Here is a 15,077-nt window from a genome sequence, read left to right as displayed (position 1 = left end):
ATTGTACCAAATACAGGAACAGCACTTCTTAGGGAGGAGGAAGGGAGCAGGGGCTAACCCAGCAGAGCTGAGGCATATCTTCTGCAAGGGAGACTTAATGTAAGAGGAGAACTTATAGACTCTAGTGTGAGAATAAAAAGCTCCTATGCCTGAAATTCAAGAAAGAAACGACAAATTGTACTCTGGCCATAGTAACAAGTAACTGCCAGACTGGCTTTAAGCTCGTTCTAATCCATAAATGACAACTTCACAGTAGTAACAGCGTTTAGGAAAGCCAGCTTCTTGGTGACAGCTCCATGCCTCTGACAATCAGCCACTCGAATCAGGGCTTCAGGAAAGTAACTGATGACAATGTGAAAAGACGACGTGCAAGAAGGAAAAGGTTGCAGAATAATGCAGGTGTCTAAACATGCAAGTAAAAGCCCCCAACTTAAGGAGCTGATAGTGGAAATGAGTAGGAAGAGATATATTCCAGGGGTGTTTCAAAGAAAGAATTAGATATGGCAAGGGATATGGAAACTTATTGGATGTGTAAAGACAGGGTGGAAGTATCTTATTTTTATTAAAAAACATTTTTTCCCCTTTATTGATTTGAGAGACAGAGGAAGGGAGAGAGAGACAGAAAAATTGATGAGAGAGAATATTGATGAGAGAACATCGACTGGCCACCTCCTGTATCAGGCCTGTAACCTGGGCATGTGTTCTGACCGGGAATTGATCCAGCAATCTCTTGGTACATGGGTTGACGCTCAACCACTGAGCCACACCGGCCGGGCTCTTTATTTATTTTAGAGAGAGGAAGGGAGAGGGAGAGAGAGAGAAACATCAATGAGAGAGAACATTGGCTGCCTCCTGCATGCCCCCCACTGGGCATGTGCCTTGACCGGGGATCCAGCCAGAGACCTCTTGATGCATGGGTTGATGCTCAACCAGTGAACCACACCAGCTGGGCATGACTATGGTTTTAAAATTGGCATATTTGTGAGGCTAGGGGTCTTTCTAAGAGGAACGGCTGCCAGGCCAGGGTCTCGGGGGAAGGACTGCCCACACAGAAGCCATGACAGCACAGGAGAAGGCAGATAGAGATGGTGAGTCAGGGCGGAACTTAGAGCACTGTTTCTTCAAGTGATGTCTGAGGTCCACTTGCGGCACAACTGTCACGGCCACTCACAACTTACAACTGTGACTTTTGGGTAGAGCTTAGACAGCATTTTAACATGCTTCCCAGGATTCTTATGAACTTTCAAAGTTTGAGAAAAACCTCTGGCTCTGGGAATGGGTGTATTTAGGATGTAAGGAGAAGAGGAAACAGCGGAACCTGAGAGATTCTGGTCTCTGTAAGAGTACAAAATAAAATTGAGAACTTTTTTTGGTTTCTATAAGCCTTTTCTTCAGTTTCAAAATCTGTTTCCTATGTAATTTCAACCAAGGGATCAAGTTAACTTCTCAGGAATATTTCTTCATGGGAAAAAGTGTTGTAGTGCTATCTTCCTAGATCAAATGGAATTAGATACTCTTTCTTGGATCAGAGAAGCTATAAAATTTAGATATGAGTTAGTTAATATGACAATGGCCAAATCTACTGCTTAATTTATCCCAGATGAAGAAAAATGATAGAAGGAATTCACTGAATTATTTTAGAGAATCAATATATTATTGCCTGTAAATTTTATAACATTTTCATATATGAAATAAAAAATATCAACATATTAAAAATAAAAATCAAAGAACTTTCTCTTCTTCCCACCACCTTGAATCTTCTTTATTAATCTTTTCTTCTAAGCACAGTCTATGACTCCTTGTAGGCTACGAGAATCCACTGTTGTGTTGCAAAATAACCCAGATGCTGGGTGGGGAGGGGGCCCGTTTACAGGTAAATGACTGAGGAGTCAGCAACTTTATATTTTATGACATAGGGCACTATTTTAGAATATAAATCGATGTGCATAGCTTATAGGCTTCTCTTTTGTAGTTATTAATAAGTACTTCTCATACATTTTCAACCCTCTGTTACCACAGAGTTCTTTTCCACTAGGAGAAAAGGGTTAGGTGGGTTATTATTAAAACCATTTGATATCACTGCTCTAAATTATTATAATTTCTAGCCTGTACACTAAGTACCAAAGTTAAGTTCACAGATTAAGACCTCTTTATTTTATAAAATGTATGAAAGAGGATATTCAGGAAGAGTTCTATAGAAAAGCAAGTGATTAGTTCAGCAAGTTATATGCTTACTAAAATCATTCAAAAATGTCTGATATGCAACCCAAGAATATTAAAAATAGAGAGGCAGGAACTAAGGACCTATCATAAGTATAGAACAAAATTATGGGCAGAAATTAGTCACAAGTAATTTCACTCGAGAAGTCTAACAAACTCTTTTTTCTTCGGTTCCATTTCTCTATTCTTAGGGTCCCTCTGAATTTTAACAACAGTCCCTGGCTCCACAGTACTACGCTCATTAGAGGAAGGAGATTTGAGGGGTAAAACAGATACAGAATGAAGACAAATTAAAAAGCAAAAACCAACGGAAATCAATACCATGTGAAAAAGGATAAAAATTTAAGGACAAAAACAAGATTAGAGAGTTACTGAAAAAGCAAATAAAATGAGGAATAGTAAATAATATGAACAGAAATGACTTTAAAAAAGTATAAACTGAAACTATTAAGGAAGTTAAAGGTTAATTTCTTCCTTACAGTTTATAAGAATGCTAGTACTAGAACAGTGAGGAATGCCAATCCAACTGTGAACAATTTCATACAGGGTCCGATTATATCCTTGGGGACAAAGCATAAATTTTCACTTACAAATACCCAGGCCAACTACCAATTTACAGGAAACTTGAGGACAAAAGAACATATTAAATGACACCATAGGGATACAATCGGCAAAATCCAGACTGTGGGAAACCTTTCAACAAATAAACTGCAAGAGGAAAAAAGATACTGAGGGGAATTGATATTTTAAAAGAAATTTGAAAGACACAGCAATGAATTACAGTGTATGAACTTTGCTTGGATCCTGATTCAAATACATGTAAAAACAAGTATGACTTTTTGAGAGAATTAGAAAACTGAACACTGACTAAATATTTAAGAATGTTTAAAAATTACTGTTAATTTTTTAGATGTGATCATGGCATTGTAGTTATTCTTTTAGAGTTCTTATTTTTTTAGAGACACATATGAAAATATTTATGGATAAAATAATATATAAAAATTTGCTTAAAAACAATCAGGAGGGTAAACATGGACGAAACAGGTTCGGCTATGACTGGTAACTGCTGAAACTGGGTGATGGAACATGAGGGCTCATTATATTAGTCTTCTTACTTTTGTATTTGTTTAAAGTGTTTCATAAATACACACAGAAACACACACACAAAGATGGATGTTAGTGTAAACTCCTGACTTTGAATTCAAATGTAGCCAGATACAATGGTCAGAAAGTATCTGCAGCCCTAAGGACTATTCATAAATAGTTCTAACACGGAAATAAAGACAATGAACTAATATGAATGGAGGAAAAAACCACTCTGACATGGTCCTAAAGTTAAACTGAAAAATGCTTATTTCCTATTTGGTGTATCTGAAGGCCTTTTATTTCCATTTCTAGATCTGGAATGAAAGTGAGTTGTGACAAGTGCTGTCTGTGGAGCTCAGCTGTTTGACAGTGTGTGCATGAAAACTGTTTACATTTCTTGATCAAATTGTAATGTGCTGACAAAACTCATTAAGATAAGATATCTCCCACAACAGGTACTCACCAGCACTGCATTCCTGGGCTACTAGGTTAAGAACTTCAACAGCTGCTGGGCACTGTTGTATGAATTCTTCACAAAATAAGCTGTCTTCTAAAAGCTGGGCCATGACCAGGCATGCTCTTAATGTTAAAAGATTTACAATATTTCAAAGTCATCAATGTTCATTCTCTAAAAAGTCAACTGTGAAAAACATTTCAATCAATTTTGTCCCCTAATTTATAACAAGGTTCAAACTCCCCCTTCCTCTTGCTTTTTTTCTGAGCTGGATTGGTTTGGAAATACATAAATAACCTCTCCTTTCCCACATAGTCTCTGCTGACACTGCACAGACAGTCAGAAAAAGGGAAAATGTCTTCTCCACTAAACGGAGACACAAAGTGCCAGGTGAGAAACCCACACTGTCTCTTAAAAGCTCTCCCTAAACTGTGCTGCACGGGCAATATCAGTGTTCTGGGAACGAGAGGAATCCAAATGCTTGGAATATCTGTATTTCTCTGATTCTCATCTGATGCAAAATACATATGAGAGCTTTCTGAGAAGTCTCATTATCAAAAGCAAAACTTGTTTCTGTTGCTAAATAGCAAATGAATGTATTTTCAGGAAAAGACTGTTTTTCCTTCCAATGCCAACACTTGTGCGCATTCTCTAGCTTTCTGCTTAGCAGTTTGGACAGTGATGAACCAGGTATGTACTAAGGCAGCCTGAACCATTTAAAAAAGGCAAAGTGACAGAGGAATCCCTGTGACAAAACTCATTTCTTTTACCAAAGCAAATCAGTGGAGCCTTCTGTATGCATTCCATGTATTACATTTTGACTATTTATTTTTGTAGGGGAACAGCTAAACTTTATTTCAAAGTGTAGAAATTGGGAACCCCCAAGCCCAGAGTGCAGGGGCCCACAAAGGACCCCTGCCTCTGCGGCCTACTCCATCTCAGCATGTTAGGGATCTTGGAGGGTGCTCACCTTGTTCTTATTTCAGCCAGGAGGCGAACGACTGCCATCACAGGAGCTGACCCATCTCCTGTTGCAGGAAGTGAGGTGTGAATAGAGAGACTTCCCTCCTGAGGAAGCAACATGGACTGGACTGCCTGTACTACCTTCTCAGTAATGGACAGTTTATGAAGAGGCAATGCCTGATGGTGGTGGGGGGCATGGCAAAAAGTTAAATTCAAGTAGTTAGTTTATAAGAAATGAGGGTGTTATTATCTGGAGTTAATTCTCAAAATATCAGTTAAAAAAATAAAATCATCATACAGAAAATTATAAACTAGACCAAAACAATTAAAAATACAACACAATGAAATATTTCTAACCAAAGAATTGAATTTTGGCATCGAAATAACAATTTTCATGCAAATGTGACTATTAAATAATTATCCCCATTATATAAATACACATCACAAGTAAAATTTAAAATAACCAAGTATTTGTGCTTCTGTACTGTGCATATTATTCATTATAGTATGGTTACCATTCACAGTGACATGTTAATAATGCATTTAAAAATCACCTTACCTCTGATCTTGGCACACAAAGTCTAGACAATGGAATAGTCAGTGTGTCTGATGCTTGCGAAGTCTTTCTACAGTCTATGGGTGGGAATCTGACTGTGGCTATACCTTCCTGTTCATTGATAGAAGCCACCACTCCGATGCTTCCTGATATTCCTCTACCTAAAACCTAGAGACACAGATGGATCAGCACCACCTACTGGCTCTGACAGTGGAAGCAACTCTGCACACAAGTGGGAAGAGCAAATTCACAGCTGTCATTACGGGCATTACAGTAACAGTTTATTATAAGGCTGATACTAAGCCCTGAACAGGAGCTGGAATAACTGGTCCTAAAACCTTATGTCAAGGTGATCACAGTATGATGTAATCTCAAAACTTTCAATTCTAAAATACTGCCAATATTAATGACACTGCAGAACACAAGTATTATAGTTAACACCATTCAGTATTGTTCTAATATTAAACAGTCTGTAACACAGTGGGGATTAGAATTCATGAGTTTCTCAGATTCCTTATTTCACTTGAAGGACCAAGGATTGTTGTCCAACCGGGTGGATGACACTTGTCTTACAGATGGTCAACTGATCAATGGATGTTTATATACAGGAAAAAGCAATGATCTGGGGAAATGGTGGCTGGTTACCTGAACTTCGGACCCTATCTTGATTGTCTCTTTGAAGCCTCCAAGTGCACACAGTGCGGCGACGGCCTGGCGGGCGATTCTCTGAAGTTTGGCAAGTTTTCTACCACTACTGCTTCCATTTTCCAGAATGCTTTCTGCATATTTCCCCAATTGTGGAATGTACATCAGCGCACGAGAGAGAACCTAAATATAAGAAGCAGCCGTGGAGGCGGAGTTAGTGCTTTGGTCGTTCTGATACTAAGGGTGATGAAATGCTTACAGCAGTGACTGGGTCCCATGTACTGAAGGAACTGTGGATAAGGGAGGGATGAAATAACTATTAGCTAAGACCACTGACATTCCTGCCATATCTGCCTTAGGTTAATTGGGCAGAACTGAAAATACATAACTCAAAATATGGAAGAATCAAAAACTGTGTTAATAAAACCCTTAAAATAAAGCAAAAATGTATCTGAGAGAAACCCATCACAGCATACTGCCTACATCTCAACACCCAATTACCTTTAGGACATAATACATAGAGTTCACCTGAAGAATGACTATGGGAAAGGGGAATTAATTACAGACATCTCGCTTCATTTGTAATGATAAATCACGGAAAGAGCAGTCAGGAAATGTAAATCACACAAAGGCCTCTGTAGACTTAGCACGTACCCTTTTTTATTTATTTATTTATTTATTTTTTTAATCCTCACCCGAGGACATTTTTCCATTTTTTGCACAGATAGAGTGGGAGGGAGAGAGAGGAAGAGAGAGAGAGGGAAACATCGATGTGAAAGGGACACATCAAGCGGCTGCCACCCACACGACCAACCAGGGCCAGGGACAAACTGCAACCGAGGTACATGCCCTTAGCGGGAACCGAACCCCGGCCTCTCCGGACCGCAGGTGGATGCTCTAACCGCTGAGCCAAACCGGCCAGGGCAGCACGTACCCTTAATAAATGCAATAACTGCTCTGGCCAGTTTGGCTCAGTGATAGAGTGCTGACCCATGGACCAGAGTTGTGGGTTCGATTCCAGTCAATGGCACATACTTTGATTGTGGATGGGTCCCTGGCCCTGGTTGAAGGTCGTGCAGGAAGCAACCAATCGATGTGTCTCTCTCATATTGATGTTTTTCTCTCTCTCTCTCTCCCACTCTATCTGAAGATAAAATGGAAAAAAGTATCCTCTGGTGGGGATTTAAAAACAAATAAACAAAAACAAATGCAATAACAAAGGCTGCATGATTTCCTGATGTCAGCACCACTCGAACACAAGCAAGGAGGAGAAACGAGGGGTGCCATTCTTTCCTTGAGAATTCTGTCCTGTCTCCTGCAAGATTACAGCTGGCAGTGACAGGAGATGCAGGTGAACAGAGTTGAAACTACTAAATCAGAACAAATTCCAGGGGGAAAACAGGTAACAAGTAAAATTGGCCAATTTGGGAAATCTTGCTTTACTAAAAATGTCCCTTGCTAGGCAGGATTCAAAAAGAACTTATGCCCTGGCCGGTTTGGCTCAGCAGTTAGAGCATCGGCCCGCGGACCAGAGAGTCCGGGGTTCGGTTCCTGCTAAGAGCACGTACCTCAGTTGTGGTTTGTCCCCGGCCCTGGTTGGGGTTGTGTGGGTGGCAACCAGTCGATGTGTCTCTCTCACATCAATGTTTCTCTCTCTTCCCCCCATCTGATAAAATTAAAACAAATAAATAAATTTAAAAAAAAAAGAACCCTAACTTCCTTCCTCATTTACGCAGTGACACTGTACTGACCTTTTCTGCTGTTGTGGTCCATATCTGAGCGGCATTTGATTCAGGGGCCATCAGCAAGCTATGCAGCAATGCGATCACTTCCGCAGCCATGCTGTTGGCCACATGCCCACTGATGAAGGGGCGGACAGGGTCAGTCCTGCAAGTGTCAGCAGAGTAAACTGTCAGTGCCCAGTGCCATGGTTAAGAACGTAAAGAAGCAGCTTTTAGTGTTGGCCTCAGATGGAAACATTCTCTATTAATGCAAGAAATTAGATTTCATTGACTAAGAAAAAGAGAAGCTAAGAAAAAGAGAAGCTAAGTTATCATGTGGAAGAAAGCCTTTTCAGGTAACTGAAGAATCCTCTCAAACAATGGACCTCAAACTTGACTGTGTCAGCCATCAGGATGGAGGAAAAAGGCTTCCTGCATCTGCCCTGCTCGATAGCGCACAGCACCTGGCACAGACTTCCCAGAGCCAATACTTACTCATCCTTTCCTATCCCAGAAAGAAGGTCAGGTGTCCAGCTGGGATGGTGGGAAGTATAGTTTGAAAGAAGTAAAGGCAGCAAGACCAGAGTTCACTAATACTAAAAAAAAACCCTATAGCCGGTGTTCTGGTAGCGGCCTTTCTCAGAACAACAATCCAATGGTTACAGGTTGTCCTCTCAGCCAGGAGCACCTCCCTATTTGTCCATCACAACCTCAGGCAGGTATTTCAAGCCCTCAATCTCCATTTCCAGCAGGTCAAAGGGTGATATAAAATTAAAACCCTCAAACAAACCTATCACAAAGTAAATGTGAGAAGAGTGTGGACAGGCTGGACTCTGAAAGGTTTTACCTTGCAAGCTCAGAGTTCCTCTCTCGGCAAATGGAAGTTTGGGCGGTTTTCTTTTTGTCACCTGTGGACAGTCCACTCACAGTCTCTGGGTTGACCGATTCTACAGGTGGCCCGACACTGACAATGAGGCCTGACTGTGCCCACTTGGTTGCTTTCCGAAGAGCAGCTGCAGCCTCTTCTGTGATCACTTCACAACAGCCGCCCTGCAGGTCAGTTTGAAGACATTCGTGATGCTCATGTCACTCTTATCATCACTACACTTTGTAAACCTGTTTTCCCCGACTACCAAACCAATCCAGGCTCCTTTTCAAAAATCAAATATTAAAATATTATGTGTAGGAAGGGAAATTCCCCAAAACATCCCATGTCCTCACCTAGACACAGATAACTGGTAGTCTTCTAGATTTTTTCCATGCAAATTCTGACTTACATGATCATGGATCTCTACACACAGTTTTCCCATTTCTATCAGTTGTCAAAATATCACGAATGTGTTCCTATACTGGTATATAACGAGTTATTTGGCCTTTTTTAGAGTTGTACAGTATTTTATTATATGAATATAACAATTTAAAAAACTGTATTATAATTTTAAAAATTGAGGTATAATTGACATGTAACAATTTCTTTAACCAATCCCCTACTTATGTGTACACAAATCCTGTTTTGTTTTTACAAACAGCACTGTGAAGAGCATGGTTTTCTCTGAATGCTGGAGAAAGCCTTTGTACCCTCACCTTGACAATAATGGGCATTACCAATCTTTCTTAACTTTACTCATCTGCCAGGTGAAAAATGACACATTACTGTTTTTTACTCCTTTCCTTTATTTATATATTGTGTAACTTGTGAGCCTGGGCTTTTTTTTTTTTTTTTTTGGTGTGTGCCCCTAGCAGGAACTGAACCCGGGACTTTCTGGTCTGCAGGCCGACACTCCAATCGCTGAGCCAAACCAGCCAGGGCAAGCCTGGGCATATTTTTATATTTTGATGGGCCATTAGATTTTTTTCCTATTATCTATAATTACCCTTTAAGCACCTTTCATCTATTATTACTTTTAAAGTATTTTTAGGCTGGAAAACTTTCTTTAACAGAGCTAAGAAAAAATTTCTGGGTTAAAACCAAGAGTTCTCTTTTACATTTGAACGTTAATGACAAATTGATTTCGACTACTTCTCTTGCAACTGGCCTCAGTTAAGCCACTGACTTCAGTTTCTCACCCTGCCTCTTTGTGGGAACCTGGACTAATTTAAAAAAGCATTTCCTGTGAAAACTTAAAGTATGGCAATGTTCTTTAGTTGTGGGTCTTGTCAGAACAGATGTCTCAGTATCAGGGTTACCTTGGTCATGTCTCGATCCATTTTCACAACCTTCTCCATGTTGGCACCAGTACCAAGTCGGAAGGGCCGTCCTTCTGAGCTACTGAACAGGGGAGGAGAGAGAGGCAACGATCTTACAGGCAGAGTCAAAGGTGGGGGCTGCATGCTGTAAGGCGATCAGTAACAGTCAGGCCACCATCATGGGATCTTAAAATCCACAGTAAGACTCGATTTTTACAAAAAGGAAATGGTCTTTCATTGCTTAATTTTAGCACTTTAAGGAATCAAAACAACAGCTGTTTTTAGAGTTTAAAGATAATTTAAAAACCTACATGAAAATGACGTACAAACTGAAGAGCTGAACGAAATCGAAAGTCTGAACCTATAATAAAGTGAAGGCCGGGCACACACTAGGTTTCAGTACGTGATCTGAATCCCAGAACGAGGGGACTTTACAAAGCGTGGATTCGATGCCATGGTGTGAATGACCAGCTCTCCCTTTCTAATAATTCGGCTTTCTCTGCCACCAAAGTTATACTATGACATTATGTAATGCCCCACATGTTTCTCAGAGATTTATCTGAGCACTGACCTGCCCTGACCCGGCTTATTTTCTGCCAGCAGCCCATTAGTGCTGTCAGTTGCCTTGATGGCAGACAAGGGACCCAATTATGAAGATGAAACCATCATCAAATCATTTCCTTGAAGAGAGAACTCTTCCACCTGCGACCTCAACACCTGCTCTACATTCCCTTGTGTTCCATGGCAGGCCTTCCTGGATGCCACTAACGGGGGCCCCATAAGTTTGTAATCATTGCACAATAATGACATATTTCTGCTTCTTTGTTGAGCAAACTTGTCATTCATACTTCAATGAATTAAAACATTTAAAAAGTTTCTCTTATTTCTCTACTCCACAGTCAATGGTATCCTTGAATTTACTGATGGCTGAAGGATGCCAATAACACTGCATCATTCCTTCGCAAAGCCCAAGTCGCACTGTAAACACTCCATCAAATACAAATAATACATTCTCAACAGGGCTGTCGCTCTCTGTTGGATTTAGAGAGACAGTACTGAGTTGTGGTTAAGTTGTGGACAGAGAAGCCTGTGTGTGCATTTTAGCTCAGCCTCAGTTTCTCCATGGGTAACAACAGGAATGACAGTAACAGTGATTATGTCTTAGAATTGCTAAGAGGGCTGAGACAGCTGACATATGCAAGGGGCTTATTCAGCACAGGGCCTATGACATGGTTAGTGCTTGATGACACGTAGTTATTACAATCATTGTCACCTTAGTAACGGCTGAAGAACTTCATGGGATGACTGGTCCTCCCGCTTGTGAATAAAGATGGAGAGCTTGCCATCCACTGCTTCACTCTCTTCTCCAGGATCCTTATCTCCTTTTAAGGAATTCTTGGGACTGGTTTTTGTCAACGTGGTGTCAGGTTCGGAAGCGGTTGGAGAAAGAATTGTCTGACATCCTTTAAGCAAACAGAAAAACTGCAATGTTGTTTGTGCAGGGAGAACACTGGTTTTGGAATCTCTCTTCCTCCCTCTTTCCCCGTGTCCTTTCTCCCTTCTCCATGCCATTTATCTCAGGAAGCACAGCTGCTACTGTGGACAAGTGAAAACTCAGTCTGACTGTCCACAGAAATGGGCACCTTAGTGCCAATTCTCCCGGCCAAAGCTGCTCACCTGGGACCACGTAATCTGCCAGCTTTGCTAACAGCAACGAGGCGATCTTGGACGCCGGGTCACTGGGATCCTCCTGCTCACTGTTCAGGGAGGGAACAGAATAGCTCCATGGTGGGAGCTCCACATTCCCACAGTCTTCTACGCTCATTAGTGGGAGCGCTGCCCGGCACAGCTGCAGGATGATAAGCACCAGCTTTGGAGACGGGCGTTGGTCAAGCAGCAGAGAGAGGAGTTTGGACACACAAGCTGGCTGGCTTAGGATGGCTTTCCCTATGTGACTCCTGGAAAAGACAACAGAAAAGTTGCACAACACTGGGAATGTGGACCTATAGGAATTCAGAAGCAAGAGGTCCCTAAATGAGGTTAAATCAATGGATGACTTTAGATTTCAAGAGGAAAATGTGGATTTGGAACTATGCTTTTATGATGGAGAATCAAGGTTTTTTGTAACTATCCGATGAAAACTCATAATTGACCAATAATACTTAAAAAGATTTTTGAATATTTTCTAATCTTTGATGTTTACTTAAATAAGATTCTGTAGTTCAGCATGCCTCAAAGAGCACCAAGACTTAGAAAGCTAACCTAGGAGCCTCACAATTCAGTCTTCTACTTCTTCTTTTTTTTTTTTCCATTTTTTGTACAGATAGAGTGGGAGGGAGAGAGAGGAAGGGAGAGAGAGTGAGAAACATCGACGTGAAAGGGACACATCGAGTGGCTGCCACCCGCACGACCAACCAGGGCCGGGGACAAACTGCAACCGAAGTACGTGCCCTTAGCGGGAACCGAACCCGGGTCTCTCCGGACCGCAGGCCGACGCTCTAACCGCTGAGCCAAACTGGCCAGGGCTCTTCTACTTCTTTTTAAGGAGTACCTCGAGGCCAGAGGTATCATGCCCCACATGCCTCGCCAGGTTGGGATCTGCGACAGCTGAAGCTGTCACATGTCACTAAGGACAAAGCGTTGAGTCCAGCAGAAGCCAAACAACAAGCAGCCTATGCAGACAAGCTCTCATGGGGCTCATGGCAACATGATGGTACTGAACCTCCACTGAGATCTTCTTTTACAGACACAGCATGAGAAAGTGAGGTAACAGTAGGTCCTGACTGATTATTCTTTAGTCTTGTTATAAGGAGGGTAAAGATTTTTGGTTTTTGAATGCAAATGCACAGACTTGAAAGGCTAGCAGATATTACTAGCAAAGTATTAAAGCAAATGATGTTATTTTATAATGTAAATATTCAACTAAATAATCCTCATGTTTTGGAACGAAATACTATTTTTCAATGACTTTATTCTCTACTATTTTTCTTGAGAGAGGAGCATGTCAGAACAGTCTAGTAATTTAGACTGCTCAGAAGACAAGGCCAACCAAAGCAACCCCAAGCACTCAAGAGAAAGCACCAGCTCCCGGGCTCCAGCTGGGCCTGCCATACCTCGAGAGATCGTTGAGGAGACTGAGGACGTCTTGCAGAGCATCGTTCCCAGCAGCCTGGTTCCCACAGCATTCAGTGGCTCGGGCAAGATGGTTAGTGAGAAGGCTGGACACCTGCCGGGCCAGGCCTGAGTGCACGGCCTCTGTGGAGCCGCCTTCAGAGTTAAAGAAAGAAAAAGCCTGGTGAAACCCCAAGAGGCCATGGCAAGCCTGCGGCTGTGGCAAGTCTTCCCTCTCGCCCTCCCTGTGTTAAAGCCCTCTCCTTTGCCCAATTTTTCTTTAACTTGCTCATTATTTCATTAGCCATCTAATTAGCATCTCCTCATAACATCTGCACATAAAAAGGTAATAGTAACTTGAAAAATAATTCAATGTTGAGGAAAGACATTATTCCTTTAAAAAACTATGATTTTATTAATTTTTTTAGAAAGAGAGGAAGGGAGAGAGAGAAAACATCGATGCAAGAAAGACACATTGGTTGGCTGCCTCCCACACGCCCCCTACTGGGGATCGAGCTCACAACCCAGGCATGTGCCCTGACCAAGAACCAGGACCTCTAGTCCATGGGATGACACTCAACCCACTGAGCCATGCCAGCTGGGCAGACATTATTCTTAATTAAACCTGAATATAATTAATCCATACAAAACCATAAAACAGACTGTGATTGACAAAAAAGAATCACCATTTTACTGCAATGAAAACATTAATTTTAACCCACACCCTACCTCTTCTCAAAAGTAAAAGAGCTTTTTGAATCTTTCCATTTTCACTGTAGTTCCAGAGCCTCCCTTACCCCTGCTCCTAAGCATCTCTTGTAATAGCAACAAAAATTATTTGTCATTTCCTGAACTTCCCATGATCTCTTGGATCCCTGTGCCTACATGACTGTTTATTCTGCATGGAAATCTTCACTACCCTTTAAGATAACTGACATGTCACCTACTTTGGTAAGCTCCACCTGATCCCTAGCACAGCTGGCCCGTAGGAACCTCTATGGTCCCACAGCACTTTGCATTCACCTTGATTATGGCATTCATTACCCTGTAATTATATATTCACTGGTCTTTTTGTGTTTGGTTTATTTCAGTTAGCATCATGCCCGCTATGTTAGGCTACTTGTTTAATGTCCTAGTGTAGCTATAAATTTTCACAGAACAAAGCTGATGAAGAAGCTCTCATGAAATCATTAATTGATTAAATCCAACTGATTATGCCATTTAATGCAGCCTCTCTTTCTCCCATCCAGCACAAATACTTAATAAATAAGTACATCAGCTGAAGAAATCAGTGCATTCTAGAAAGGAATCCAGCTGCTTACCTTCTTCTTTTTCCCACTCAACACAGCGGTTGGCAAGCACCTGGAAGGCTGCCCAGGCCATAGTGGCCACCTTCTGCTTCTTGGTTTGTTTCTCACTGGAGCTGGACTCGGTCTGACTGCTCAAACTACACAGTCGATCCATGAGCTGAACAAGGCCACTGCGCACCAGGCACTTCTCTTCACTCCTGGGCCAGGTGGAAAGGGTTGGACAGAGTGAAAATAACTGACCAGCCCTCAGGAATCTCTCACTTAAGACTCAGGTTATCAAAGGGACAGCAAACATGTCGGTATGGTTCTTTGTCTACAACTTAGGGTACTACCATGAATAATTGAACCCAGAAATATTTTTGTAGAATGAGGATTTCCTTCATAAACAAGAAACTTCTTTAAGTTCTGGTCTGTTCATACAGAACAGCAAAGTAAAAATTGATGTCATCAACTCAAGGTTGCCATAATAGAAAAAAACTATATATTTTATCACAAGGGGATTCAAAGAATGATTTCATGAGTGTTTGACATCTTCAAACTATTAACTGAGCGACTAAGAGAGAAAATAGATGCAGATATGCAAAAATTGTTTGCCAACATTGTAATTTCCTAGGGACCTTTTTCTTTCCTTCAAACCCCTCCATTCTGACAATGCAATATAATTTCTAATGGCCATATTTGATCATGTAGGAACTCAACAATAAGGAAATTACATAGTAACTTCAGGTGTTAGGAGGCAAGATCATTTAATCAGAAGGATGTCATTGGATAATCAAAGCAAAAAATCCAATTTTCTAAATTAAAAAATATTTTCATTTAATCAA

General features: G+C 41.2%; 1 protein-coding gene across 24 annotated transcripts in view; it reads right to left on the bottom strand.

Annotated features, from left to right (window-relative positions):
- HECTD4 (HECT domain E3 ubiquitin protein ligase 4) overlaps nucleotides 1–15,077 on the bottom strand; it is a 165,849-nt gene that overhangs the window by 47,491 nt on the left and 103,281 nt on the right. For 23 of the 24 annotated variants that reach the window (XR_004961308.1, XR_004961309.1, XM_036276535.1 and 20 more), the window contains 11 exons: nucleotides 14,266–14,450; nucleotides 12,946–13,099; nucleotides 11,510–11,790; nucleotides 11,106–11,295; nucleotides 9,833–9,914; nucleotides 8,493–8,695; nucleotides 7,676–7,811; nucleotides 5,925–6,107; nucleotides 5,283–5,447; nucleotides 4,731–4,900; nucleotides 3,770–3,885 (listed from right to left, as the gene is read on the bottom strand). Coding sequence is in view for 22 of the 24 variants with exons in the window: in XM_036276535.1 (XP_036132428.1) it covers nucleotides 3,770–3,885; nucleotides 4,731–4,900; nucleotides 5,283–5,447; nucleotides 5,925–6,107; nucleotides 7,676–7,811; nucleotides 8,493–8,695; nucleotides 9,833–9,914; nucleotides 11,106–11,295; nucleotides 11,510–11,790; nucleotides 12,946–13,099; nucleotides 14,266–14,450 (1,865 nt within the window). In the remaining 2 variants the exon portion in view is untranslated. The remainder of the gene's footprint in view (nucleotides 1–3,769; nucleotides 3,886–4,730; nucleotides 4,901–5,282; nucleotides 5,448–5,924; nucleotides 6,108–7,675; nucleotides 7,812–8,492; nucleotides 8,696–9,832; nucleotides 9,915–11,105; nucleotides 11,296–11,509; nucleotides 11,791–12,945; nucleotides 13,100–14,265; nucleotides 14,451–15,077) is intronic. The other variant, XM_036276514.1, reaches the window with a different exon arrangement.

The sequence above is a fragment of the Molossus molossus genome, unplaced genomic scaffold, assembly GCF_014108415.1.
Source record: "Molossus molossus isolate mMolMol1 unplaced genomic scaffold, mMolMol1.p scaffold_m16_p_22, whole genome shotgun sequence".
NCBI lineage: Eukaryota > Metazoa > Chordata > Mammalia > Chiroptera > Molossidae > Molossus > Molossus molossus.
This window is presented reverse-complemented; position numbering and strand designations above follow the sequence as displayed.